This window comes from Chaetodon auriga, chromosome 5, assembly GCF_051107435.1.
Source record: "Chaetodon auriga isolate fChaAug3 chromosome 5, fChaAug3.hap1, whole genome shotgun sequence".
NCBI classification, from domain to species: Eukaryota; Metazoa; Chordata; class Actinopteri; order Chaetodontiformes; family Chaetodontidae; genus Chaetodon; species Chaetodon auriga.
The window spans coordinates 19,796,321-19,822,634 of NC_135078.1; the positions used below are offsets into that span (position 1 = coordinate 19,796,321).

Below are 26,314 nucleotides of genomic sequence, written 5' to 3' on the forward strand. Positions count from 1 at the left end.
TCCTTTTACCAACATGTCCAGCACCATAAAAAGCAATGACCAGCACATGTAGCATCCTTCTGACCCTTGTCTTGCCAGCAGTCACGAGCGTATCATTCAGAACAGGGCAAGGTTTTATCTTGTCTCTCTTTGCTCCCTGAAAAAGGATTCTGATGAAATTAGTATCACTCTTAATCAAAGTCTTGATATTGTAGATAACACACACTCTTTCCAAGATTCACATTGTGTATCATTAAACAAAGTGATGTCAGTTTGCCTTAAATAAGCAGATGGTTTCACAAACCTCAATTCAACTGTTTCCATATGTATACAATTGTCCTCTCAGAGGACTTGTTTTCCATATATACATATATTTTAAATTGGAGAATTGCACAGTCACAATATTACAGAATTGCTACAAAAATATGCAACTCATAGAGACCTGATTGTCTTCATTTGAGTTAACTTTTTTAACGCTTTTGCACCAGAGGGAAGAAAGATTTTCTTAGAGCTGGCCCTGCTGCACATGACTAACCTCTATCTACAGCTAAAGGGAAGGTACATGAAGTGCTGGAGAAGTGTGTGTGTGTCTTGCAGAGCTTCAGTGAATCAGCTGTGTAAGTTGGAAATTGAAAGACCAATTACTTTCCTGGCTCCATGAGTGATCTTAAATCGTCTGTGTGTGCTGTCTTTGTGCACCATGCATGAGTGCTCACATGCGTGTGAGAGGTTTCACAGACAGTGACTGCTGTAATGAGTTGCAGGCTGGCAGGAATCAATAGACATGACAACCAATGTTCACGCATCACTGCGTGCATGGAGTAGTTTCCAAAGTCTGATGCATGTTTGAGCTAAAATGCCTGTTAATGCCAGTAGTGTTAGTGAGCATCATGTCTGTTATGTAAGAATCTGGAAGTTAAAGGGTTAGAGCTCAGGGCTGGGCCGTATTACATGAAGGGCTGGAGTGAGAGAGAGGGAGAGTCGAGGAAGGCAGTGTGTTTGAGGAGGGAGAGAGAGTATGACAAGGGGGGGCAGGGTTGAGAGAGCAACACAGAGCAACATGGGACAGTGAGGGAGAGTCACATGGAAAGCGAGATGAGAGGTTAGGAGCCGCTAGTTGGCAAGATAATCAGAGACAGGCCACTGATTCAGAGCTTGGTGCACAGCTGGTGTGACGGGTGAAGAGGCTGCAGGCTAACACTGAGTGGACAGACAGTGACAATGTGCAACGAGTGTGGGATTTAACATTCTGGAGAATATCATCAAGTCGATAACCCAAGTTTGAAATAGGAGACGTTTGGAGATTACAGGTGGAAGTTTTTGAGCTGCAGACCAGAAAGGATGTTTCACCTAAAGTACATTTGGAGATGACTATTGTGTGAATGGCTGTGGGCATCATCTAGCATGTAACACTGCTGGACAAAGAATTAAAAGAGGATTTTTTTTTTTTTTTTTTGTACAGATCACACTTTTCATTCTTCCAGATTTTTTCTCCAGAATTAAACAGATGGACTTGATTGGATTTGTGGAGACACCTGCTCCCTCATATTTACTACATAGTGCTGAATGGATGGATTATGATGGGAAGGACTGCCCTTGAAGACAATCAGTAAAGTGAATCTTGATCAGTCTTACCGCAGCATGATATAAAGAAGATACTGCACGTCTACCTTGTGCATCCTTTGTGTGAATGATATTACTATGGAGGCCCGACACCAACAAAACAAAGTGGATTACAAACTGGTGAACCTACTGCATCCTGCCAGGTTAGCAGTCCTGATGAGGTGTTTGAACCATGTGGTCCACTGAGAGCATGGAGCCAGAGAAAGCACACACCCAGAGCAGCTTCTTCAGCAAGGTGGATGTGCCCGACCATGCTCACTACATCGTGGCCCTGTTCGTCTTCGTCATCGGGGCACTGGGCATCACTGGCAACGCGCTGGTTATGTTCGCCTTCTACAGGTGGGTTGGTGTGAGTGAAGGCTTTTACTGTAGGATGTCGCTGTCTGAGCATTCAACAGCTAGGTATCATCTGACTGTGATGGCCCTTTCCATTTTTAATGTGGGTCTTTTTTTTTTTTTTTATCAGAGCCCTAAGGTGACGTTATAATGACTTAGAGATCTTATGATCCCTAACAGGCATAGACAGATGGAGAGAGAGCGAGAAAGACTGAGTCATAATACAATACATGCATCAAAATACTTTACAGTACATGTGCAGGTCTGTATGATATTTGTAGGCGTTTGGATGTTTGAATCTATTTATGTTTCTGAGGCAGCAGAAAGCCTCTCAGTGAAAACTTGAGAGGTTTTTGCTCTTGAATTTACTGCAGAGTGACTGGGTCAGTACTTGTGGTGTCTTTCACTCTGGCAGAGGATCAAAGAGGGTTTCCAAAAAGCTGGAGATTACCAGTAAAAGCATCATCGCCTCTTAGTGTCCTGACCTAAAGATCATCTTAGTTCCATGGCAACAAAGTAGAATGTGGTGTTCATCGCTGCAGCTCATCTGTGCTGTATCCCTGAGAAATGTATAAGAAACAGCAATAGGTTTTATTTTGGATACTATGGCGCTTTCACAGCTTCTCTTCGGTGTGCTTAAGTGCATTTTTTAGGTGCTTGCACTTTACCTGAGTATTACAATTTTATGTGATCCCTTTGTGAAATTCACAAGCTACCCAGCAGAATATATGATGTGATGAACACATGAATGCATCATCACTTATAATTCAATAATGTAATATATATACTGTATGATTCTGAAATGGGCCATCTGCAAAATGACTTTCATGTGACATGTCTTTATAAATCAAATGTAGCGTCCGTTCAGCGTCACATGCAACAAGTAGAGTCAAAAATAAAGCAGAGTCATGTTTAATATTGTGCATTATTCTGCAAAATGAGCGACTCTTAAACTGTAATCTTTCTTTGAGGAATATGTGTGTTATGTGTTGCGTAATTTGCACCACCATTGACCTCTTATTGTGCCACTGACATTAACTGTTTCACAGAAACTGGGTCAGAGACAGAAAGTGTGTGTATGTGTGTGTTTCTCTGTGTGTGTGCGCGCACTGGGGATTGTCGGGAGCTTTTATATTCCATCTGCCCATCACTGTAGATAGATTAGATGGCTTCTCCATTGTGTTGTGCAGATAATTTGTGTTTACTGACTCAGAAATGCACATGATGTTATGGGTTCCAAGAACATTCATTCACACTCCAAAACACACACACACACACACACACACATGCGCACACACACACATGCGCACACACATACATACACACAGCAAGTGAGAGGAAGAGAGAAAACAGGGAGGCGTGGGGTGTGGAAGGGTGGTTGTGGGTAGTGGTGGTGGTGGGGTAATGGGATAAACACACACAAGTGTTCAAAAGGCAACACAAACATATTCAAAGACATAGAAAGTCTGAGTGTTTGGTGTTGAATTAGGGAGCAGCCACGATCAATTCAGGAGACACAGACGCAGAGCTTAATCAATGAGGAGCTGTGGAGACAGACAGCAGGTCAATGAGCTGCTTAATCAAGCTGGTATGACTGCAGGTTCACTCAGAGTTGACCTGTTCAGCATGGTGCTCAAATCTGATCAATGCTGACAATTCAACACTACGTTTACATTGAGTTTTGCATTCCAACAATTTACAAGAAACTGAGACATACAAGTGTAATTAAACTCATATGACCCAATTACATTCCCTAAATATGATCATGAGCGTATTGGGTGTTTGCTGAATTATGAGCAACTTTCCTTCTCATTGCATGACTGACAGATATTTGATGCAACACATAATCAAGGCAGCAGTGAACTGATGGCTGAGCAGCTCTTTAACACCAAAGCCAAAATCTCTGTAAGAGGAACATGCTCAGTCAATTAACAGTATTTCTTTTAAAGGGTGTAAGTGGCTGCACATCTATAGTACGATGTTCACACTGACCATAAAACCTCTCTCCCGTTCCCTGTGTGTGTGTGTGTGTGTGTGTATAGTAACAAGAAGCTTCGTAACCTGCCAAACTACTTCATCATGAACCTGGCGGTCAGTGACTTCCTCATGGCTTTCACACAGTCTCCCATCTTCTTCATCAACTGTCTCTACAAGGAGTGGGTGTTTGGAGAGATGGGTAATTCTTGACTCTGTATCTTTAAATCATAAACACATTTGACAATACAGTATCGTGCTGTTGGTAGTGCTGCTGCTGCTGCTGCTGCTGAGTCATTGATTTGTTTGTATGTGTCTCCTCCCTGCAGGCTGTAAAATGTATGCGTTCTGCGGCGCCTTGTTTGGCATCGCCTCCATGATAAACCTCCTGGCCATCTCCATCGACCGTTACCTGGTTATCACCAAGCCTCTCCAGGCCATACACTGGAGCTCCAAACGAAGGACCGCTCTGGCCATCCTCATGGTCTGGCTTTATTCTCTGGCTTGGAGTCTGGCCCCTCTGGTTGGATGGAGTGAGTTTCCTCACCGTGGATGTGTTTTCTCATTCATCCCCTTTCATTTGCTACAGAACTGAGGCTCATAAATACTGTACATGCCATCTGAGAGTCAAGCAGAAACAGCCAAATGACGTGTCCTTGGTTCATGTAATTTATCATCCACCCGTGATCCGGTCTGCTCCACAGACATTACATCAAAGCAAGAACAAAGTCTTTTGCAGCATGCAGAACCACTCATGGTTTACCAGATGTATCACTTATAAAAAAAGACATATTTGATGTTTGATCTGCTCTCCTTATAGGCTCTTATATCCCGGAGGGCCTGATGACATCTTGTACGTGGGATTATGTCACATACACACTGGCCAACAGGAGCTACACGATGATGCTGTGCTGTTTTGTTTTCTTCATCCCACTAGCGATCATCTTTTACTGCTATCTCTTTATGTTTCTGGCTATACGGAAGACGAGCAGGTACTGTAACTAAAATGTATATGAGTTTGTTTAGTATAAGATTTTAAAAAAAAAATGCCAATTTTTAAAAAAAAAAAAATGCAGAAATATATATTTTTTTCTATGTTTCTCATCCCTCTGTATATGCTGTGTAACTTCAGGTTACATTTGTATTTGGTACACACTCTGGGTAGCTGGAACAAACTGTGTCTGATAAAATGTGCTTTGCATCTGAGGAAATGCAGCCTGAGGGCAGCACTGTTTCAGACAGAAGAGGATGAAGAAGAAAAGAAAGAAAATCATAAGCTACCCTGTCCAGTGTCACATGAATAACTTGAAATTTGTTCTAGTTCTCTCTTTAACCGCCCGGCCGTCCTGCTCCACCTACAGGGAAGTGGAACGTCTGGGCACTCAGGTGAGGAAGTCCACCCTGATCCAGCAGAAGTCCATCAGGAGCGAGTGGAAGCTGGCAAAGATCGCCTTTGTTGTCATTGTGGTTTACGTCCTGTCCTGGTCACCGTACGCCTGTGTCACATTGATTTCCTGGGCCGGGTGAGACTTATTTCATAGATAAAAATGTTTACGCTGTAATGCTTTTAGGGTGCTTGTTCATTTTTAGATGTTTTTTTTTTTTTTTTATGTATTCTATCTATAATAGCATCCCTGTGTTGCACAGTAAATTTTACATGGACAAAGTCCTCTGCAGAGCAGTTGTGGAGGCACAGTGACAGCACATGTAGCTCTGTTTACGACCTCCATGATGCCTGCAGCTTTTAAATTTCCCTTCACTTAAACCTTTAAGTAAGAATTACTGTGTATGTTTAAAGAAACATGCACAATGGACTTGAAGTAGGATTAAGTGCAGGACTTTTTAGTGTAGAAATATATTGTCAATATGCAGCAAAGTGTTGATTGATTTTCATGTTTTACTGCAAACAAATATTCAAAACATGATGTTTTCGCTGTCTTAAGTGTCAATCTTTGCATTATTACCTTCTAGGATATCTTAAAGCAAACACTCACAAACTGAACTCTAACAGAAAAATATCTGCAGTGCATCATGTTGCACTGCATCCTACTGCATTACAATATGGCTGAATCATATTTCTACCTGCCTGCCTCTTTAAAAATGCATCTACATGTACAGCAGCATGGCAGTAATACTAGAGGTCCAGGTGACACTCTGACTTAGAGTGTGGACAGTTGTGGTGGCAATTCGGATAAAAATCTCCCCAAAATAGCATTTAATGTGTCATTACGTAATGTTGTGTCCGCTAAAGGCCAAGTACCCCTGGATGAGTGACACACAACAGACGGTGAAGTTGCTCATATGTCCTCTGCTTATTCAACCTATCACAACATTCACTAAACTACGTCTCTCCTCTGGGACATACAGTAGGATGGGGTGTCGTTATGTAACTTTGAAATCACATCTTTTCACAGGGGAAGGTAGCCTTGCACACAGACGCGTGCACACACACACACACACACACACACACACACACACACGATCAGATGGACTTAACCATCCATCTGTGGCAGCTGGCACATTTTGGCTAATCCTTGACCCAATATGCCTCCTCATTATGTTCCAAAATATAGAAAAAGATCAAGGGAACTTTGGCTCGTGGTGGGAAAACTAGCAGAGGAACATGAGTAAAAGTTTGGATTCTGTTGTTCTCATACAGGCACGCCAACATCCTGTCGCCGTACTCCAAGGCTGTCCCTGCAATCATAGCAAAAGCCTCCACCATCTACAATCCCTTCATCTACGCTATCATACACAACAAATACAGGTAAATTGTTCAACTCACTTTTGTTCTGTTTTTGTTTTGCTTCTCACTCTCTTGTCTTCGTACAGGTAGTCAGAGTTTATCATATTCTTCCTGTTTTTCTTCTTGTGATCTTCTTCAGGATGACTCTGTCGGAGAAATTTCCTTGCCTGCGGTTTCTGTCTCCCACTCCTCGAAAGGAATGCATCTCCTCCTCCATCAGCGAGTCCTCTTTCAGGGACTCCATCATTAGCAGACAGTCCACAGCATCAAGGACGCACTTTATTAACTCCACTGACAGGGTTAGTTTTATCTGTATTTTGTTCCTCTACAAGACGACGAGTGCTGGCTAGAACTGATTTAAAGGAGTTATGAGAATTCTGTTTTCTTGAGTCTCTTTTAGTCTGAATGCTTTTGACAGACTTTTACAGTCTCCTATAAATCTGAAACATACACACTTCTTACCTTTCCTCTTTATCAATTAACAGCTTTCCTTACATTAATATACCTGATCTTTATTCAAACATTTTAACATTTATTTCCATACATTTTTATGCTGTCATCTTTTGTGCCAGTGCTCTAAAATACACGTGCACCAAACATTGTTCCTCCTGAATTTGTGCTCAGAATAGGCCTGATTTATTGCAATGGGCAAATGCATTAACAAAATAAGTCTGAAAGAAATAGATTCTTCCAACATCTCATGAATATGACAGAATCTGAAAGTTAGTCAGTTAAGTTCAGATCAGCTCACATTAGTTCTGCTCTGACCCGCAGGCATTAAGGGATGTAGAGATGGAGCCTTTGGGCAGGAAGTCAGGTGATTCCTTCAGGAGCATGTCGTCGTACAACCAGTCTTACAGAGGCAGGTCCTATAAGAGACAATCAGAGGCGAAAACCACCAAGAAGTGTGCACCAGAGAAGGTGAGAGCTGTCAAATCACTGTTGATGAAACTGTTCTGCTTGTTCCTGTGTGTGCCTGGAGGTGTTTGGATCACTCTTACTTTATTTACCTGCATGCTTTCATGTATTCATGTTTTGCAAATGATTTTGTTCTTGTGTATTTGTGTTTCTGTGTCTTTTTTTTCCACATTGCCAGCCCCCATCTACCATGAACGAATCATCAAGCACCTGTGAGCATGAACTGGTTTCCACCTCTCTCACCATCGCCACTCTTCCCCTGCTAGCTCTTACCAGGAAGCGCAGCCAGAGTCTGACCGGTGAGATTTCAGTTGCAAGGCAGGAGAAAGACGGCATCCGGGACGGGCGGAGCAGCCACAGGAGCGACTCTTTCAATTCCCTGAATTTTGGAAAACTCCCATCCACTGATCCCAGGTCGCCTCAGGCTGTTCCTCGCATCATCGTCATCAGTCCCACATCTGAGAGCAGCCTCATCAACCACGACAGTGTGTGCTTAGAGGACAGCGTTGAGGCGATGGAGAACAATGTTTTTGTCAGCCTGAACTTCTCATCAGAGGTCTTTGAGGCAGTAGAGCTACTCTCTTGACCAGCTGGACTTTGCTGGACAATAATCACCAATGCACTCTTTTCCACTGAATATTATTCATTAACATACTCTTCTTCACAGGCCCAGGCTGGTTTGGTATGGAAAAAGTGATCACCCACTGAAATTAATAATTTACTATCAGTTTCTGGGCTTAATGAATCATCCTGTAAATCAAAGTTATGCCACTCTGTTGCTTAGACAACTGGAGTGAAGAAAAGCTGGTGTGGCAAATGAAACAATATGAGCTGGTTTTGGTATGCAGTGTGCAGTGTGTTTGTCAGACTTTGGCAGGGACAAGGACGCCCTCAGGGGCATCATGCGCTGCAGCATATTTTTCTTAGATCCCTCAAAAATGACAAGTGTAGCAACATGTTTTCATGAGCTTTGGGGCCCAACCTTGACTGACTTTATTCTCAGTTTAGCTATTGAAGTTAATGTCCATGAAAATGTAAAGTTTAGAGCTGAAATGTTCTTATTTTAGTTCATTCTGGCCGACCTGTGACATTTGCATCTGTAATTCGACCGCTTTAGTCAGGGGTGATGCTCTTCTGCCTCGTATTTAAAAGCAGACAGTGTGTGTGAAAATGTTTTGTGATTGACAGCAAGAAAAATGTATCAGTTGTAAAGGGAAAAGGGTGAAAAATGACTAAAAGAGGGATGATTTTTGTTCAGTTTGAGTCCTAATATCACAAAAACTGTTACAACAACTCAAAGGAAGGAAAACAAAGCAGTACCTTTCTGTTGAGAGGATGTTGTATAAGTGTGTGAAGTATATATTGTCAATTGTTGTCTTGTGGTAGTAGTTCCTGTAGGCAGTATGGACCTCTCGATCTTCTCATTGGCAGAGAAACAGTGGTATAATGAAAAAAAAAAGGCACAGTCAAACGTGTCTCATGAAACAATGAACTTCACACAATTTCTTTGTGGGGACTGTGAATATGTGTTGCTCATTATGTTGACACTGTGCTTTGTGACAAACACTCCACCGTTCCCTTCAATGATTGCTGTTCATATATATATAAAAAACGTCATTGTTCTCTTCTCGTTGCTTGTGAATGCTCCGGTGTTGTTGCCAGTGATCGGAGTGTGTGCTTCACAGACTCATTATGGGAAGGAAGCACCTGTAAAGCACATTTATATGCACATATGACCAAAGATGTTTACTGAAGCCTGACTTTTTTTTTTTTTCATTTTAGTCAGACAGTAGAATCCCTCCAGTCCACGAATGCCATCCCCTCTTATTCCTAACTGGCTAATTATTCTTATTCCTAATTACTGTAATCCTTCAAGTAAGGCTAATTTGCTGCACACAGTAGCAATTGCTGCAAGTACAAAAGTGGCTCTAAAATGCCAATATGGTTTAATGTGGCTTGACTCAAATTTGTGTAATGTCTGTATCATCTGTGTTTTAACATTTGATACTTGTGCATCTCTTGGTTTTAGAAATACAAACATTATGGGGCAACAGTGGTGAGGAAATGTTGGAGTGGCACTTTGTCGTGTGTGTTCATGTGCTGATTAAACATTGTGAATCCACCTTTTAGTACATTTTCATCAATCTGAGGAAAGAAGACATGATTACACTGATTCTGGTTATGGACAACAATTGACTATAAACATTATTGTATAAGAAGAGATTTAAGTTTATTCTTAATGATCCAAAGTTTTTTTTTTCCCTCTCGTCCTTCAGAAAACAGCCACCAGCCTGACATTTTGTTTACATGATTGATGACATATGGTAATATGTTACACTACATGTATATATATGTTGTTTCAGGTCTGCACCAGAAGATGATGCCACTAATGAAACTGGATGTTTGATTTGATGTATCTCAGCTTTCCATCTTTATTTTGTTGTTAAGCAGATGTCCAGTATTTCTGTCGCAGCGGACATGATGGAGAATATGAAGGTAGGCAAGCAGATTTTGAATCATATGCTGAATGTACACTGAACTGTAATTAGTGAATGATAGTTGGTGCAGCTAATGTTGGGCTTTAACTGGCATATGAGCGAGCAGAGAAGAGTAAAAAACCCTTTGAAGGTCACTTGGAGAACCATTTTTACGTTGCAGCATGTTAAGTGCTCTGTGTTTTTTGTTCATATAATTATTACTTTCAAATTATGTGAAATTCGAGGCGACATGGGGAGCACTGGTAGTGTTGCAGGGGTGACAGTGTGACTTTTGACTTCATTAATCTTCCTCCCTCAGCTTCAACAGAACTGGATGGACCTTTTTTTAGATTTTATCTCACCAACAGACTCATTTATGACTTTCCACAGATTCTTCTTTGTACTGAAAAAAGAAATCTTTGGTAATGTGTTTGTTACAGGCTTCCTTGATGGCTGTACTATGTTCAAACTTACCTTTAAGCTTGTACATAACCACTAATACAGAGCACCATGCATTTATATAGTCTTCACATTAAACCGCAATGTGTTCCTTTTAGATACTGAAATCTTTGGTCTCAACAGAGGCTTGAATTGACCTGTCTAAAGCAGAGACCACTCATCTTTTGCTGGAGATGGATAGTCCATTTTCGGGCACCCTTTACGTGCCCTTTTCACAGCAGACGTTTTGACATTTGGGTGTCATGGTGGTGCAGTGGTTCGGACTGATGCTTCACAGCGGTGACAGTCTGGTGACTTGTCCAAGGTGTACCATTCCTCTCTGGCCAATGTGCATGAGCTGGGATCAGCTCCAGCGCCCCTGTGGCTAAGATAAGTAGGATGGATGGATGGATGGATGGATGGATGGATGGGCATTGTGGTGTAAGTGATTATGTGAATGTGACAAAAAACATGGCAGGAGTCTTTTCGGGTCATGGTAGTCACAGTACAGTCTGCCATATGTTACTGGTTATATAAGTTGATAAAGATACACAGTCTTAGTTCCCACAAAGCCAGAAACAATAACACAGCAGACATTTTGACATGTCACAGCAGGTGTAATAAATGACAATAATAGTTCAATTCAATTAAATTCAATTGTATTTGTATAGCGCTAAATCACAACAGAAGTTGTCTCAGGACACTTTCCATATAGAGCATGTAATGCAGTAACTTGTAGCAGTTCCAGGTCTCTGATATTGTGCATGCTTGCCATCAGTTGGAGCTTTAATTAATGTTAACAATGACAACTGTGCTGCTCAAAACGTGAACCATGAAAAATTCCTATTATAGAGAAAAATCTGGCACAAGACTACCACATTCAGATGACCCCTGGTACAACATACTATAGCATATCAGCAAGAATGAGCAGTGCACGGGCTATGTTTGCTTCATGTGTATCATGACAGTACGTAGCCACTAGAGGGATGTAGTGAATCATATTTCTCTGCTATGAATTCACAAGATGGTGCAGTTTCTTTCTTTCTTCCTTTCAAACTTTCAAAGAGTAGAATAAATTTAGAAAGGAAATTATAAAGATAAGAGTAAAGTGTCACATTCACCACAAAAATACTGTATGTTCCTCATTTAAGCTGCACCTGTCATCCTGAACATGCAGACAACTGAATGTGACATATACATCATCATCATGCTATCACACAGCTTCATCTTATTGACACTGTCTTTGTAAGAGCTTTGCTTGCAGGGCAGGAGACTGCTTCGTACTTGAATCTGAGTTTGAAAATGTTTTGTATGTCTCCAAAAAATCCAGCTCACACTAAACTGAAACTCTAAACAGCTGGTGTATTTGAGAGTGAGAGTAAGGTATAACAGGATGGATGCAAAAAGGCTGCCATCAAACAATTTAATCAGCTCAGTGCTTTTCTGTCCATGCAGACCAACAACTTCATGACAGACATATGGGTGTGTGTGTGTGTGTGTGTGTGTGTGTGCACGGTGTGTGTGTGTGTGTGCACGGTGTGTGTTTGTGTGGGAGCGAGAGATTACATCACCATGCAGGGAAGCATAACCACGTGCAGCGAAACCAAGACTGCTCCCAACTGAAACTGGAGATGCATAATAACCACTTAACAAGCATAACAGGCCTGTGATGTCAGTCATACCTGGCAGGAGACTCCTCTGCCTTTATGTGGACGGATGCGGCCACTTTTATTATGACGAGCTCATCATGCCGTCCAGGGCGATGAACCATACAGTGTCTGAAAGTGGTGGATGTTTAGAAATTGGTAAAAGGAGATTTTGCATAATTTCATGTTTCATAAAGATTACCTGTTAATGGGTTTTATTCCCTCGTCATAATAAGTAACAATAAGTGCATTTACACACAAAGAGACCTTTGCAATCAGGAGAAATTAATTTCATTCACTCTGTGGTGGTGTGTGTAATGATGCTGCTCCATTTTGCCACAAAGAGCTCAGTAAGTGCTGACAGATGTCTAATAAATTGTCCCAGGGCACCTGAGAGGATACAGACCAGAGGCAGGGGCAAGACACACTGAGAAACATCTGCTTAACCCACGGTGAACACAGGTACTTTATTTTGGTAAATTTATGTGGTTATTTCTTGGGTATTTTTTGACTTTTATACCAAAATCCCAAAATTTAACATGAGTTATTACAGGTACGGAGCATCGTCAGTTCTTTGTTGGTATTGTAATCGGTTAGTAAATCCTGATAAAAAAACAAAAGAACAAACACTATGATTTTTCTACAGAAAGCCTTGAACCCTGTTTATTGTGGCAAATCCTATGAATCCTATGAGATCCAATGAAGCCCCTGATGGCATCAGTGGTTTCTTATAGTATATGTCAAAACTGGTGTGACACATATTCGATTTGTGCTATTGAAATACTATAAAAATGGAACAAGTGTCGAAGTAATGGTTATATGACATTAGGGCATATGATACACACACACACACACACACAGGGGTGAGGTGTAGGAAGAGTGTGTGGGGGCGGGGCAGTATTGATGTTTGGTCATGCTGTAGTCTGTGCTGAAAGGAGCAGATGCTTTGATCTCCCCCTGAGACCCTGCTGATACTAAAGCTCTGCCTCTGGTCACTGATATATGGGCTGCAATAGCAAGTGCACACGCACACGCACACACACACACACACCTGACAGCACTTGATTAAACATAAGCTGCGTTACAGTTGAGTTAGTTGAAACCAGCTGATCTGATTGGTCTAATCAGTTCTTTAGCATCACTTTCTTCTCTTCTTCGTATCTGATCCACTTCACCTCTTTTTCTTTATATTCTGTGCTTCTCTCACTTCCTGCAGTCACCACAGGATGGCTGCTGTCTACCAGAGAGGAAAGAAGTAGAGCAATAACGCTGAAGTCTACTCCAAGCACGAAAAATGTGTCGTGTGTGTGTGTGTGTGTGTGTGTGTGTGTGTGTGTGTGTGTGTGTGTGTGTGTGTGTGTGTGTGTGTCTTGTTGCTTGTGGGTTTATGGGTGCACATTTGCCAAAAAGAGATATGAAGCACACCATCCATACATAATTCACTGTGCACCAAAGCCTGTCTCATGACTCGGAGGCTGATACAATGAGTGCTGTCTGAATGAGGCATATCTATCATGAAGAGTTATGACAAGCTGTCACATCAGAAGACTGCAGACTACATTATACCAAAGTGTATCTTTCATATAATCAGCGCTCATTACACAGAGTATTACATGGTACTGTGAGCTGTATCAGAGGGGAAATTTATACTGGTCACATTGCCATCGTCTAAATGATATTTCTAAACTCCAAACAAGATGACAAGATGCTTATTAATTGCCACTTTGTTTTGGCAGTAACTGTGTACATTACCATTTTGCACACAGGAAATGATCCTAGAAGTGAGCCAATAGACTTCAATCATACAACGATCACGGAAAGCAACTGCCCCCTTTCAAATTTGGAAACTTTTCCCGAAGATTTAACTATTTATTTTTGGTTTCCAAGATGATCCTGGAGCTGTCTCACCACTGCCTGTAATTTGCTTGAATTTTTCCTGCTGCAGGTAGCTGCTCCATTTCTGTTTTGCCCTGCATCATGGGGGAAAAAAAGTGTCCATCAACACTGCACTCAAAACCTCAGCAACAACTAGAGCTGTTGCCGAATGAGGAATGTCCAGTTAACCTCAGATCAGTGCACCTGCAGAGCCGCCCCACAGCCATGAGTCTCACACTTTACCTGCAAGACTCGTGTTTTAAAGCCTTTGTCTGCCATCTGTGATGTTAAAATATCAGATTTCCACACAGTTGGAGGAATGAAAAGTGATTTGACTGACAAATGGGAGCTGACTTTGGGCAATTTTGGCTGCTGACCCCAGTCATTGAAAGTGTCAAAACGCTGCAAGCTCAAAACACAGATGTACACAGTGCACTGTGAGACTGGAACACAGAACCTGTTAGTGTTTGCAACAACCCCAGTGTCAAATTTGCCCTCGGTCTGGTGCTGCAGGAAAGCTCAAAGTCCATCCGCATGAACGCGCTCCGTAAAGTTCATGACAATCTGCTCATTAAGATCTGGATTCATTGTGTATTCATCCCCTTTATGCCTGAGGGTGGTGCTACAAAAAAGGATGGGTGAGTGTTTATCGCTCTGCTTCCAAATACGGGACGGAAGAAACAATTAAGCGCGGCTGATCCCAAAGGTCTCGAGTGGTAGATGGTCTCTATAATGAAGTGAGTGCACTGTAAGTATCAGAGGCAACATTGCACTTGGCTTTTAAAATGCCTCTCTTTGATTGACCCAGACTTGACTCGAACATTAAGCACTTGTGTGGACGTTTGTGGTCAGTGAGTGAGTGAGTGAGTGAGTGCGTGTGTGCGTGTGTGTGCGCACACCTGTGTGTTCATGTCTCTGAGCGGCTGAAGCCAGATTTCTTTCAGTTTATCTCTCTGAGGATGGACAATCGTTTGGGCTGAGCTATCTGTCTCCCAGTGTGCCTGTCCGTCTATCTCTGTCTGTCTGCTTGGCTGGTAAACAGGGAGGAATATTTTCCACTGTGAAAGCGAGCGGTTATAAACAGTGACTGAGCTCAGACCGGAGATACAGGGTTCTGACAATAAGCTCATCTCTGGATTCCAGGCATGCTTTCAGTAATTCTGCATCTTATGACAAATAAGTTTGAGTTTTTTGGGTACGTGCTGATGTGACTGTTTCCATGGGAACCTGTAGCACAGGGCTCAGTTTCCTGATGTTTGCCCGTATCTACGGCTGTCTTTTTAATATCTATTCACTCCATTTCATGCACTAACAATAGTCTATCAACAGTGAGTATTGGTCTGTCTGGTGTCTCTGTATGCTTCCCATTATAGATTTGACTGATAACAGATTAGCATCAACTTCTACTTCCAGAATCCTACTATTACTGGTTTGGCGAGGTAATTTTCATCCCCTAAATTAAATCCCTGGACAGGAACCATTTTTACCAACTGGCGAAGAAAAGGCTGCCGCACTAACCCTTCCCCTAACTGTGCGGTATTTGCAGAGAAGGGTTGGGGGATTAGTTAGGCTTAGATCAGTCTGGAGGGGTCAGACTGATTAGATGACTGGCAGACAGATACTCCTCCCAACATAAACAACCTCACCCATGTTCATCTGTCTGCCTGTATGTAAGTGTTGGTACACCTGTGAGTGAAAGTAATGTTTCTATACAGGATAATTTGTGTGATTTGTGTTCTTCTGTGACACACTGCCCTCTCACTGTAAGCTATTTAGACTGGCATGTTGCCCATTTCCTCCGAGTGCATCAGTCTAACTGAAGCAGACAGGAAAATACCTACAATTTCCACTGCTTTGTTTTTCCACAAAACAAACTGCCTTCCCAACCTCTTTTCAAATCACTGATTTAGCGTAGCTTTGCTTTGTCATTGGCAGAATCATCCTGTTTGTAACATGAAATGAACAATTTACACAAGGGAGGTTTACAGAATAAGCAACCCTGTTTGAGGAGTTCTGCATTATATTTATACTGAATTTATGTTTTGAATATTATAAATCTGACTTAAAGGATTTAAAACTGATTTAGAATTAACGCTATTCAGACCACAGCTGCTGCCTTCAGCTTTGACCTGAAACACATGATTTATGTACCAGGGAGATTGTACCTATATGTTGTGTCCCCCCAGGTGGGGTGTGTGTGTGTGTGTACGTACTAGCTGTCAGAATAGGGGCGTGTGTGTGTCCCCCTTTCATTCACATGGATGATACATTAAATGTCATTTAGAGGGACAGATTATCGTACCATTAATGGGTGGAGCTTGTGTGTTTGCCAGCATGTGTGTGCGTGGGTGGGGGGCTGCTAAGCTGTGATCATTAAGCATGTGGAGAAGTGAGCATATGGGGACTGGAATAGACCATTAGACAGAACAAAGGACTGGCAGGGTGTGTGAGGTTTCGTGCTACAACACACTCTCTATTGTTAGTGTTTGATATCATTATCCTGTGGCTCACAAATCCCCTCTGTTCTCTCTGTTACAGTTTTTGGCCATTGGCCATTTTTGACAATACAAGCAATTGATCAAATGTCTGATGATAGTGAAACAGATTCATAGACCCATGAGAGAGTCCATATTTTAGAAATTATATCTTCATGGGACCAGTAGTCTTGACACTCTTGTCACATGAGAATGATATACTGAGGCATGACCTGATTTATTGTCACTCATCCATATACATAAAACACAGCTGAGCAATATATCGTTCCTCATGGGCCCAAAGTGCTGCTATGCAAATATGAACAATAAAAAAGTGCAATAAAATAGGATATAAATATAAAAAAAGAAATACTCTAAGTTGTAATACTCTAATAAATAGAATAGAAATGCAATGTTTACATGCCCGCATCTAAACTTCTACAAACATTGTGAACAAATAATATTGCCAATAACCTCTGTGGTGATTGTACAGAGTACACACAGGGGCCACAGCAGAGATGATAGATGTCAGTAGTGTATTATGTATGTCTTATTGGTATGTGATGCCTGATTCCTTATAAAACAATGCATAGACTCATACAAAAATAATCCCTTTCAACCATCGCTTATGACCCACCTGAAGTGTGTGGTGATGGATTTATCTGCAGAGACCTTCTGCCTGTATTTTCTTATTTTTTGTCTTATTTCAGTGTAGTTGGGACATTTCTGGGCTCCAGCCTTTGGGCAGTGGATGTGTAGCCCTCAGTTAATTGTACACAGGTGAGGTTAGGATACTACAAAGAGGTAGCAACCCTTCGCCAGCAGCACAGATCCAAGAGGAACCTACAAAAATGGCCACCCCTGCACTCAAAACTCTTTGTTGTAACCAACAGTTCCTGTATATATCTTTAAACTTGACCCTCCTCTTTCTCTTTTTCTCTCTTTCTGTGTCTTTCTTGGCCCCTTCACGTCTGACTTCCTGTTGCTCTCTGTGTACCTTGGATACCCCGACCTTAAGCATGCAACATTAAATGTCCGATCTTATTTGGAGTAAAAAGAAAAAGATGTTATGGTTGTTGTGGCCAGTTTGTATCAGGATACGACAAATGAACAGGGATTAGCTAATCAGCAGTGTGCAGTGCCTTAATGAATTTAACAACAGAGACTGCTGGCATTCACCTGGTTTCTGCAGGGGCAGGCAGGTTTGAGGAAGGAAGGGTCCCATGGTGTTCATCATAGCATCAAACAAGGCTAACATGGGCTCAGTCATGATCCATGTCATTCCCTTGTATAAAGATGCTTTTAGTCCTTTTTACAACAAGAACCATCAGTGCTACAGCTGTGAACAACAAACACTGTGCGTTTTGTAATTACATTTGCTGTAAAATTTAAGTTAGCCCTAACCCCATGAAGACCCCCTCGGCTCTGCAGGGGAAACAGGGTTAATGACTCCACCGTCTCTGCTCCTCCCAGGATTTGCTCTGCTATTGTTAAACCTGGCTGTGCTGGAGAAGTGTGCGTTAGAACACACTGTGGGAACGTTCATTAGCGGGCTGATGAACAGCATCCTGTGTTTATGTGGCTGACTTTGTATTTTATCTGCTCAGACTGTGCAGCCATCATGATGTTGTCTTATTAAAAGAGGCAGGTTACGTGTAATATTCAGCTTTCTTCATGGTGAAAAGGTCAAATCTGCCTTCTCCCCCCCTCTTGCCTGTCTCATGTCATCCTATGTGCACTTTCTCTCTTTTTGTTTTTATCTATCTTGAAGATAGTCCAGCTACCTTTCTCTCCCCTAAGTTCATGTCCAACTCTTCTCTCAAGCGTCTGCTCCCCATCCCCTCTCTGATAATGCTTGCTTTTTCATGGAAAATCACTATTTTGACTGTGAAGTCACCAGGCTGCTGTAACTAGCACTGCAGGGACCTCAGTGCAGAGCTATGACTTGGCAAGAAGTACTGTCTATCTGTGTGTGTGTGAGAGAGAGAGAGAGAGTGGTCAGGGCCAAGAAAGAAATGGGATGAGTGTTTAATTGAGCCACTACTATATCAGTCTAAATACAAAGTCAATATTGATCTGTCTGGGCTGGAAAAGGGGAATGGACAAAAGCCAGCGAAGAAGTGCAGAGGGAGAAGAACCTCCAGCTGTCTGAACGTAAATAATGAGGAAACTCATAAATAAACGAGACAAAAAGGATGGTGCTGCCCTTAGGAACCACACTGCTTACGCGCACCAAACGAAATTTACGTCCCTGTGCCAAAATGTACAGAAACTGAGGCGGAGATGAATTAATTGCTTGACTGCTTGTGCTTGGCCCTTTAATTTTTGAAGCAGGAGATGATATTCACACGCCTCATCCAGCAATTAAAGGCGATTACTTCAGGAGAACTGAATGACTGGGATTGATTGGGCTCGTTTTAAAATGTTAAAATTTGTGACTTTTTCAGAGAAGCGTCTAATAGTTCCTTTGTGTGACTTCAACTAAATGTCAGCTACATCTTTGCACTGATTTTCCAGAAAGCCTCTCTTAGTTTTGGCGTCCGTGCAGCAGGAGTCAAACAGTCATGTTCCCGGAGCTGAGCGAGGTGATCCACAGCTTGTATCCGGTCACCATCAGCCCAGTGTATCGCTTAAAGGTAACCTTTGAGAGACCTTTCGATTGAAGCCTTTGGGATGTGCTCATGATCTGGTTGTGGCTGGTTCCACCTTAAATGAAGCAGCCTGCAGCACTGAGTCCATGTTCCCAAAATATCCAGATGAAAGATAAACCGTCCCCTCTCCCATGCCTCCCCTCCTTCCCCTTGTCATTTTCTCTGTGTGCAGTGCTCCCACACTCTTTCCTTAATCCCCCCCTCCCCCCCGCACCCCCATTTCCCTCTCCCCCCTCTTTTTTTTTTGAGCGTTGTCTCCTCCCATCCCCTAATCTCCCCCTCATATCATCTGCTTCACTTCTCCTCCTCTCCTGTGTTCCGCTCACTCCACCCATGGCCGATTCCCCTCCTCTGTCCCCTCCCTCTCTCCTCCTGTTCTCCCTCTCGCCTCCCTCTTCTGCTCTCTCCCCTCCTCCACCTTTCCCCTCCCCTCTGTCATTAGCTGGTATATAAGAGCATTGCATCCCTCTCTACCTCTCTCACACACATACAGTGTGTTTGCTGGGAAGGGGATAGTCCAGGGGAAACTACGGATTACACTGTCTACCTGTCTGTGAAGGAAATATTTCCCTCTCTGGAATTCCCATTAAAGAGGTACAGCCTTTCCCTTCACATCATGATAGCACTGGACAGGAAATGTGCTGCAATTATATGAATATTAGCTGTGTAATTGTCTTCTGGTGAGGCTTTCCTGGGGGGTATTTTAAGTCTTTAATGCTACTGAATTGCTGCAGCACACTCCAGTATTGTGACATAGAAATTTTATTTTGCATGTGTTAGGTTTTCACCTGCTTATGAGCGTGCAGGCAGGTGAATGAAATTTTTGAGAATTTTCTACAATTTCAAAAATGAAAAATGTTAAATATGCACTATTTTTGAATGTTTATTTTGATAGTATAGATATTTTTTCACATTTCCTTTTCTCTTGTGCTCCTCATCTCTCTTCCTTTGCATTGTCCTCTTGACCCCTCTCGTCCCCTGTTCGAACATCCGTGACCAAATTTTTCTTCTCACTTCCTTTTGTCTTACGTAACCGCACAATAACAAATTGAATGTCTGCTTTTCTTTCACTATCTTCCCTCAGATCTTGGAGCAACATCTTGAGACCAAAATCCTTACCCGTAGTCAACACCCGGCGACATCACTGTCATCACCTGATCTCCGACGTAGTATTTTCCAGCCGTCTGCATCGTCGCTTGTCTCATTAACACATTTGACATCATCGAGGAGACCATGAGCAGCACCTACAGCGCCACTCTCTCAGGCCCTGCCCCCTGGGGCTTCAGGCTGCAGGGTGGGAAGGACTTCAACATGCCCCTAACTATCTCCAGGGTAAGATGAAAACGCACACACACACACACACATATGTGGACACACTCTCAAACCACACAAACTATCGAGGTTTCTTACATTTTTTCCAAATTAAACGGCTGCTTGGGGAAGTTTTTCCCTTATCTGAGGCTGTTGTGTGCTGAACACCTTGTGAAGCCCTTTGAGGAGAATTTTGATTTGTGATATAGGGCTATATATATATATATATATATATATATATATATATATATATATATATATATATATATATATATATATTTTTTTTTTTTTTAAATCTTGTGTATTTTTAGTATCATCTATTATGCAATAAAAGCGTATGTTCCTTTTTTTATCTTCATACACACATATATTCATTCATCTCAGTGCAGCTGTAGAATGGCATCCCAGCAATGCCATATGGCCAATAAGTGATTAAAAAGATGAAAACTGATTTCCGCGCTCCCTTCCTTCCCCTCATCCACCTCTCCACCTAGTGCCTCCTTGGCTCAACCCCCACCGCCACACTTGCGATAGCTTGGCTGAATTATATGCCATCTGTCATGTATTGACCACACAGGAAACCTTTCTCTCACTCTCTATGCATTCCACTTCACTGTCCGTAGTGAAAGTGCAGCAATCAAAGGTCTGGCACGAGGATCTTGGCTTCTTTCCCTCTGCTTGAACAAGTAACTTGATGGTCCCTTGGTTTCAATGCCTTTCGGTGTCTACTCCTAACATTACCTCTCGTTGCCCTCAGTCTACTGTTCATTCACACGTTAAAGCTCACACAAACACAGTATGTTTCCCTCATCACTTTCACTGTAGTATGATCCTGAAACATGATAAATTCTTTTCTAAATGTGCTCGAGCTTCTGTTCTGTTCTGCTCGAGCAGTGCAGCTTCACTGGCACATTGACACATGCACACATGCAGCGCATTCATGTGCACACATACACAAATCACTAACACTGGCAGCACGCAAACTGAAGGCAACATGAGACTGATGATGAATGGCTTGCCAGGTCCTGTGCCAATCCCCCTTGGGGCCGCTTTGGGTTGCCATGTTTGTGTTATTACTTTGGATGTGATACTTTTCCCACTAACTGAAGCCATGTGAATTTTCACCACAGTTGCGTGTTTGTGTGTGTGTTTGTGTCTGGGAGTGTGTGCATGGACTCAAAATGATGGAAGCTGCTATCTGAGTAACTGAGTGAAAAAATGACAGACAGAAGGCAGAAATAGAAACAGAAAGCACGACAAGCTAATATTATACAAAAGCAATTATATAGACACGATGAATTTCGACACGGATGCTGCCACATCTGAAATAACAAATTATGAGAAAAATATTCTACTTTGCAAAAAATGTCAAAAGAAATAAACGGCGATGTTGATGTTGGTCAGTGACAGTTTTCTTATTCCCAGAGAAGTTGGCAGGAATGAAACTATAATTGTCTCAACAGCTCACTCTGACCTTTACTGCAGTATCACAATGACAGTTATATGGTTTGAGGTTTCAAGACGTTGGCAGGAGTGCGACTAAGTGCTGGTGCAGTTTTGGGTGCTGCTGATATCGTAAATGTTTGTTAGGTCTCCTTTAGACCATGACGCGTACGGTTTGTGGATAATATGACTTTGTATGCTTTTGGCTAATTCCAGATTAGGATCAGGTCACATTTAAAATATTTCAGCCCCTGGAATTTTTTTTTCTTCAGTAAATCAGTCATTATAAAATGTATGGGAGCCCTGAAAGGCAAGGTGATTTTTTACATTTTTTTGTGGCCAGTGTCGGCCAAAACCCAAGTTTATTATTATTATCTCTTAAGGATGAGATATTATAACGTATGGAAGGACATAAAGTTTTGGTCAACATTGCCCGCAATCTTAGATTTCTGTTTCTGTGTAACAGTGTAGTGGCCAGCGAGTAGCTTCTTCATTGTGCATCAAAGGTGTAAAAAAAAACAAAACAAAAAAAAACAAACCTGGTTTTGAATGACTTAAACCGAGTGAGGTGGCGGCCATTATTTACCTTTGAGAGACATGTCGATTAGCGGAGGACAGGGAGAGGAGGAGAGCAGGAGCATGTGACTGAATGTAAGGTGATACTGACGTGCATGGGAATCACTCTACACACTGTTTACAGAGGCTGAAGGGTGACTTGAGGGCCGATGACAGCCAGTCTGTACGACACAAACGCACCGTGTCACTCAACAGGTGGTCTATCTGGATCTGCCCCTCTGCCCCCTTGTTCTTATCTTTCTTCCTATTTGCTTTTCTCCCTCTCGCTCTGTCTCTCCAGCTCTGTTCCAGTTATCTGTGGCTGGTAGATCTTACGTAAGATGTGAGTCACTCCTCAAAAACAATATAGTTCAGTCTAGATACAAAAATCAAACCAAACCCTAATCTTATCCGACCCATTAAATCCAGTTTATGGTGATGAAGGGCAGTGCTTCTGACCACTAATCACACACATAGCCTACACATACTCTCACACACAATAGACACACAGACACACACAGAGACAAATTCCTCTCTGCCAGTCTAACCATAGAGTTGGTTCTAAGAAGGAACCACAGAGTAGGGGTTATTAGGAAACGCAGCACCACTGCCAAACCACACTCACCCTAACAGCAGCTGTTGCTAAGCTCTATTCATACGTGAATATAATGTGCGTTTCGTTCATGGCACAAGTCGTAGTGACGGTATTATCACACTGTGCCGGCACTGCATCATGGGATCGAGGAGCTCCAGCCACAACTGCACGTCCTGAGCTATCTGCCAAGCGACCGCTGCTTTTGCAAATTGTTCTCACCACTTCTTTCTCTTTCTTTGTTTTACGGTGCAGTTTTATAACAGCAAGATTGACAGTGCTGCTTCTCAAAGTGCCAATGAAACCTTTTACCACGGCATTCCAGTTTGACATAGTCCATAAAAGGAGATATTTGGAGAAGAAAGGAAAGATTTTAGCAAGAGCCGACAGTGTGACATGCGGGGGTTGCTAAGTTCGTTCTCCATTGATTACCTGCTGGAACCGATCCTGCATTAGTTAGGCAGGCTTTTTCCAAACAATTCTATAATCCACAGCAGCAAAAACAGCTGGACAGCGTAATTTAGATCCAGGCTATTATGCATGCAGATGCTCTTATTTATAGAGGATTTCAGTAGGAATGCAGGTAAGGGTCTCGCTCAGGAACAAGTGGCTGCTGAAAGGCTTTAAGAAAATAATGCAAGAGTAAGCCGTACTTGTTTAGTTACGTGATTGTCTTTACAAGCACTAGATTACCTTAATACCTTACCTTTCAGTGGATATGCTTCTGAAATAGCCTGCAGAAGCACCCTAGTTTACGTTAATCCTCATTAAATTATTGTGAAATCCATCGCTTTGTTTTACGAATCAGAGGATTTTCAAGAACGAGGTCCCTCACGTGCAGAGACAGAAAGTACCCGCCTGCCTTTCCCGGTTAAATTTACAACATAGTGAATCAATATTTAAGTCTTTGCGAGGGCAGCCCATTTACAGGATCCGCTGCTAAAATAATTTAGGGGGAGGCAGCCCGGGGGAGCATGTGCATTAAGCTTCCGAGAATAGACGCATCGTGTCACAGGTCAGCTTTCATGGCCACACCCGCGCATGAAAAACTGGTCTCAGGTCTGTGTCCCTGTTTTAAGAGCTGATGGGTGTAGAATTAATGCTGACCAGAGTGCATCTTGGGGGTTTCAGAGACTTCAGGTACAAACAGCTTAGGGCATTTAGATTTGATGTTTTCAAAGGATGGAAATCCATTTATTTCTCTTATTAAATATAAGTAAATATATGAATGTTTAGATGCAAAATGTCCATTTCACTTTACATTTCATGAAAATTTGAATCTTTTGCGTTACGTTCTATGGTTATTCCATTATAAAACACCTAAATATCATCATTGAATAAATCCTTCCTCTACAGCTCTACGTAGAAATGCTGAAGAGATAAAAACGGCTTTTGAAGAATTGATCATCACACATGTTGATGTTCGCTCTGTGACCACAGCAAGACGACTGGACAGCTGATCTATATTAAAACCTTTTCATGGAAGAATGCAGTTCCTGGAATTGCATCAGCAGCGGCGGCCTCCTGCCTCCCCAGAGATGCTTTTCAACAGGCGATGATAACACCTGACCACAGTGATGGGTCTATTTAAAAAGACCGCACAGTTTTATACATAGTCGTGTCTTTAAAGTCTCTATTTCTTGCTCTTACACTCACATTGCATCACAGACCAGGTCTCGAACCCGAGATGTTGCAAACTTTATGCCTCGACCTTCCATACCAGACTACCAGCGCCAGTCGACAGCTCCTCCATATGACTTAATAATACTTAAATCTGTCCTAATCAAACAGCTCTCATGCTTCCTACTCAGCCTATCTTAGTGAAATAGTCCCAGAGCCAGAATCAACAACTTATCATTTCCTCTCCCACAAATCAATCTGTCAGTGCTTATGTGTGCATGCTTGTCGGGGCAGACTTGTTGTATTTGGATAATGTAACCGACTAGACTTTTCTGCATCCACAACACTCATTTATCTTAGAGTCCTTAAAATTTGGGGGATTTGATGTTGCGTTGTAAGATCTGGCGTTCAGATGTTGGGGCTTTCTGTGGTGTCACTATTCTTTTATTTATGAGCGTTTGTCAGCTTGGTTTGCGCCATTATGCTGGTGCTGAATCAAGAGAAAAGAAAGGGGATTATTTTTTGGAAATATTCTCATCCCTCCATACTGCATGTTGACAGTTATGCGTTCCTACTGGTGACCTCACTAAAGCATTTCTGTCTTCACCGGTAATGGACTGACTAATCCATCGCAAATAGCCCTCAGTGCCACGCGTGCTAATACAGGGACCATGCTAAAATGAAAATCAAACCTTAAATACCTCAGCAGTCCAAAAACATTTACAGTTTTTCATACAGGGTCATATTTGTTCCAGTAGTGTTGAGTTCTCAAAGATCTTACAGTAGCTGAGAGCCAGCCCCAATGATTCACGTCGGACAGAGACCAAACCGCATGAAAGATTTGAAGGACAAAACAATAAGATATAAAAGCCTCTGAAAAGGACATGACACACAACATACCTGCGCAGTTTATCTCCCTCCTAACTTGAGCAGCACACGATCTTGAAGATTTCAGTGTAAGTGGAATGAACAGAATAATTTGAGGCCAGAAAACTTTTATAACCGTGGCAGACAACGCAGCCAGGTCACAACATGTGCTGCACTGAATCCACAATGAGCAGACTTGAATACCCTATTGTTTAATGCAGCTATAATGTATTTTCCACAGTAGCCGTCTCCTCTTCCTCCCGGTGTACTGGCCTCATGGCTGGTATGTTTATTCATAATAGTATCAGTTGACTACAAAGACTGAAATAAAACTTTGAGGGCTGTGGGTCAGGAGTTCAATAGAAGGAACTAAATCTTTCCTCTTTGGTTTTTATTTGCTGGTGATGTTTTGTTTTGATATTGCGCAGTGGACTCCAGACCCTCTCCTGCCTACTGGAAGAACAGAACACAAAACTAGTGATGGTAGTATTGAAACCAGAGGGATTTTCAAGCTTTACCTGACATTCACAAGTGTTTTTTTGGTGATTTACTCCTGAGAATCTCAGTTTCTTGTTGTTTACAGACGATGTCTTTCTAAGTCAGAGATAACTCTGCATGTGCTGCTGTGTTTGCAATGAGGCTTTCTCTCTAAACATGCAATTTCAAAGTATTATTATGACTAGAAACCCCTTGATGCTCCTATTAAGCATTAAAAGTTTTATACCGAGTAGCAACACCCACACTATTTCTTCAGGGTATAGGAAAATAATCGTTACTTTAACTCATTTT

General features: G+C 42.1%; 2 protein-coding genes across 3 annotated transcripts in view; both read left to right on the top strand.

Moving 5' to 3' along the window:
* The first annotated feature begins 980 nt into the window (after window positions 1-980).
* On the top strand, window positions 981-9,673 carry opn4xb (opsin 4xb). Of its 2 annotated transcripts, none has more exons than XM_076731837.1 (9): window positions 981-1,941; window positions 3,981-4,114; window positions 4,242-4,445; window positions 4,733-4,904; window positions 5,274-5,435; window positions 6,572-6,679; window positions 6,798-6,957; window positions 7,433-7,579; window positions 7,755-9,673. In XM_076731837.1, exons 1-9 carry the CDS (start codon window positions 1,775-1,777, stop codon window positions 8,160-8,162), a joined length of 1,662 nt encoding a protein of 553 aa, XP_076587952.1. In that variant the 5' UTR covers window positions 981-1,774; the 3' UTR covers window positions 8,163-9,673. The 2 variants fall into 2 exon arrangements, with proteins under 2 accessions (XP_076587952.1, XP_076587953.1); XM_076731838.1 differs by having other exon boundaries at window positions 7,843-7,995.
* A 9,955-nt stretch (window positions 9,674-19,628) lies between these two features.
* pdlim5a (PDZ and LIM domain 5a) overlaps window positions 19,629-26,314 on the top strand; it is a 58,407-nt gene continuing 51,721 nt past the window's right edge. The window contains exons 1-2 of the mRNA XM_076729767.1: window positions 19,629-19,731; window positions 20,222-20,469. Coding sequence (XP_076585882.1) covers window positions 20,371-20,469 — 99 coding nt within the window. The 5' untranslated portion in view covers window positions 19,629-19,731; window positions 20,222-20,370. The remainder of the gene's footprint in view (window positions 19,732-20,221; window positions 20,470-26,314) is intronic.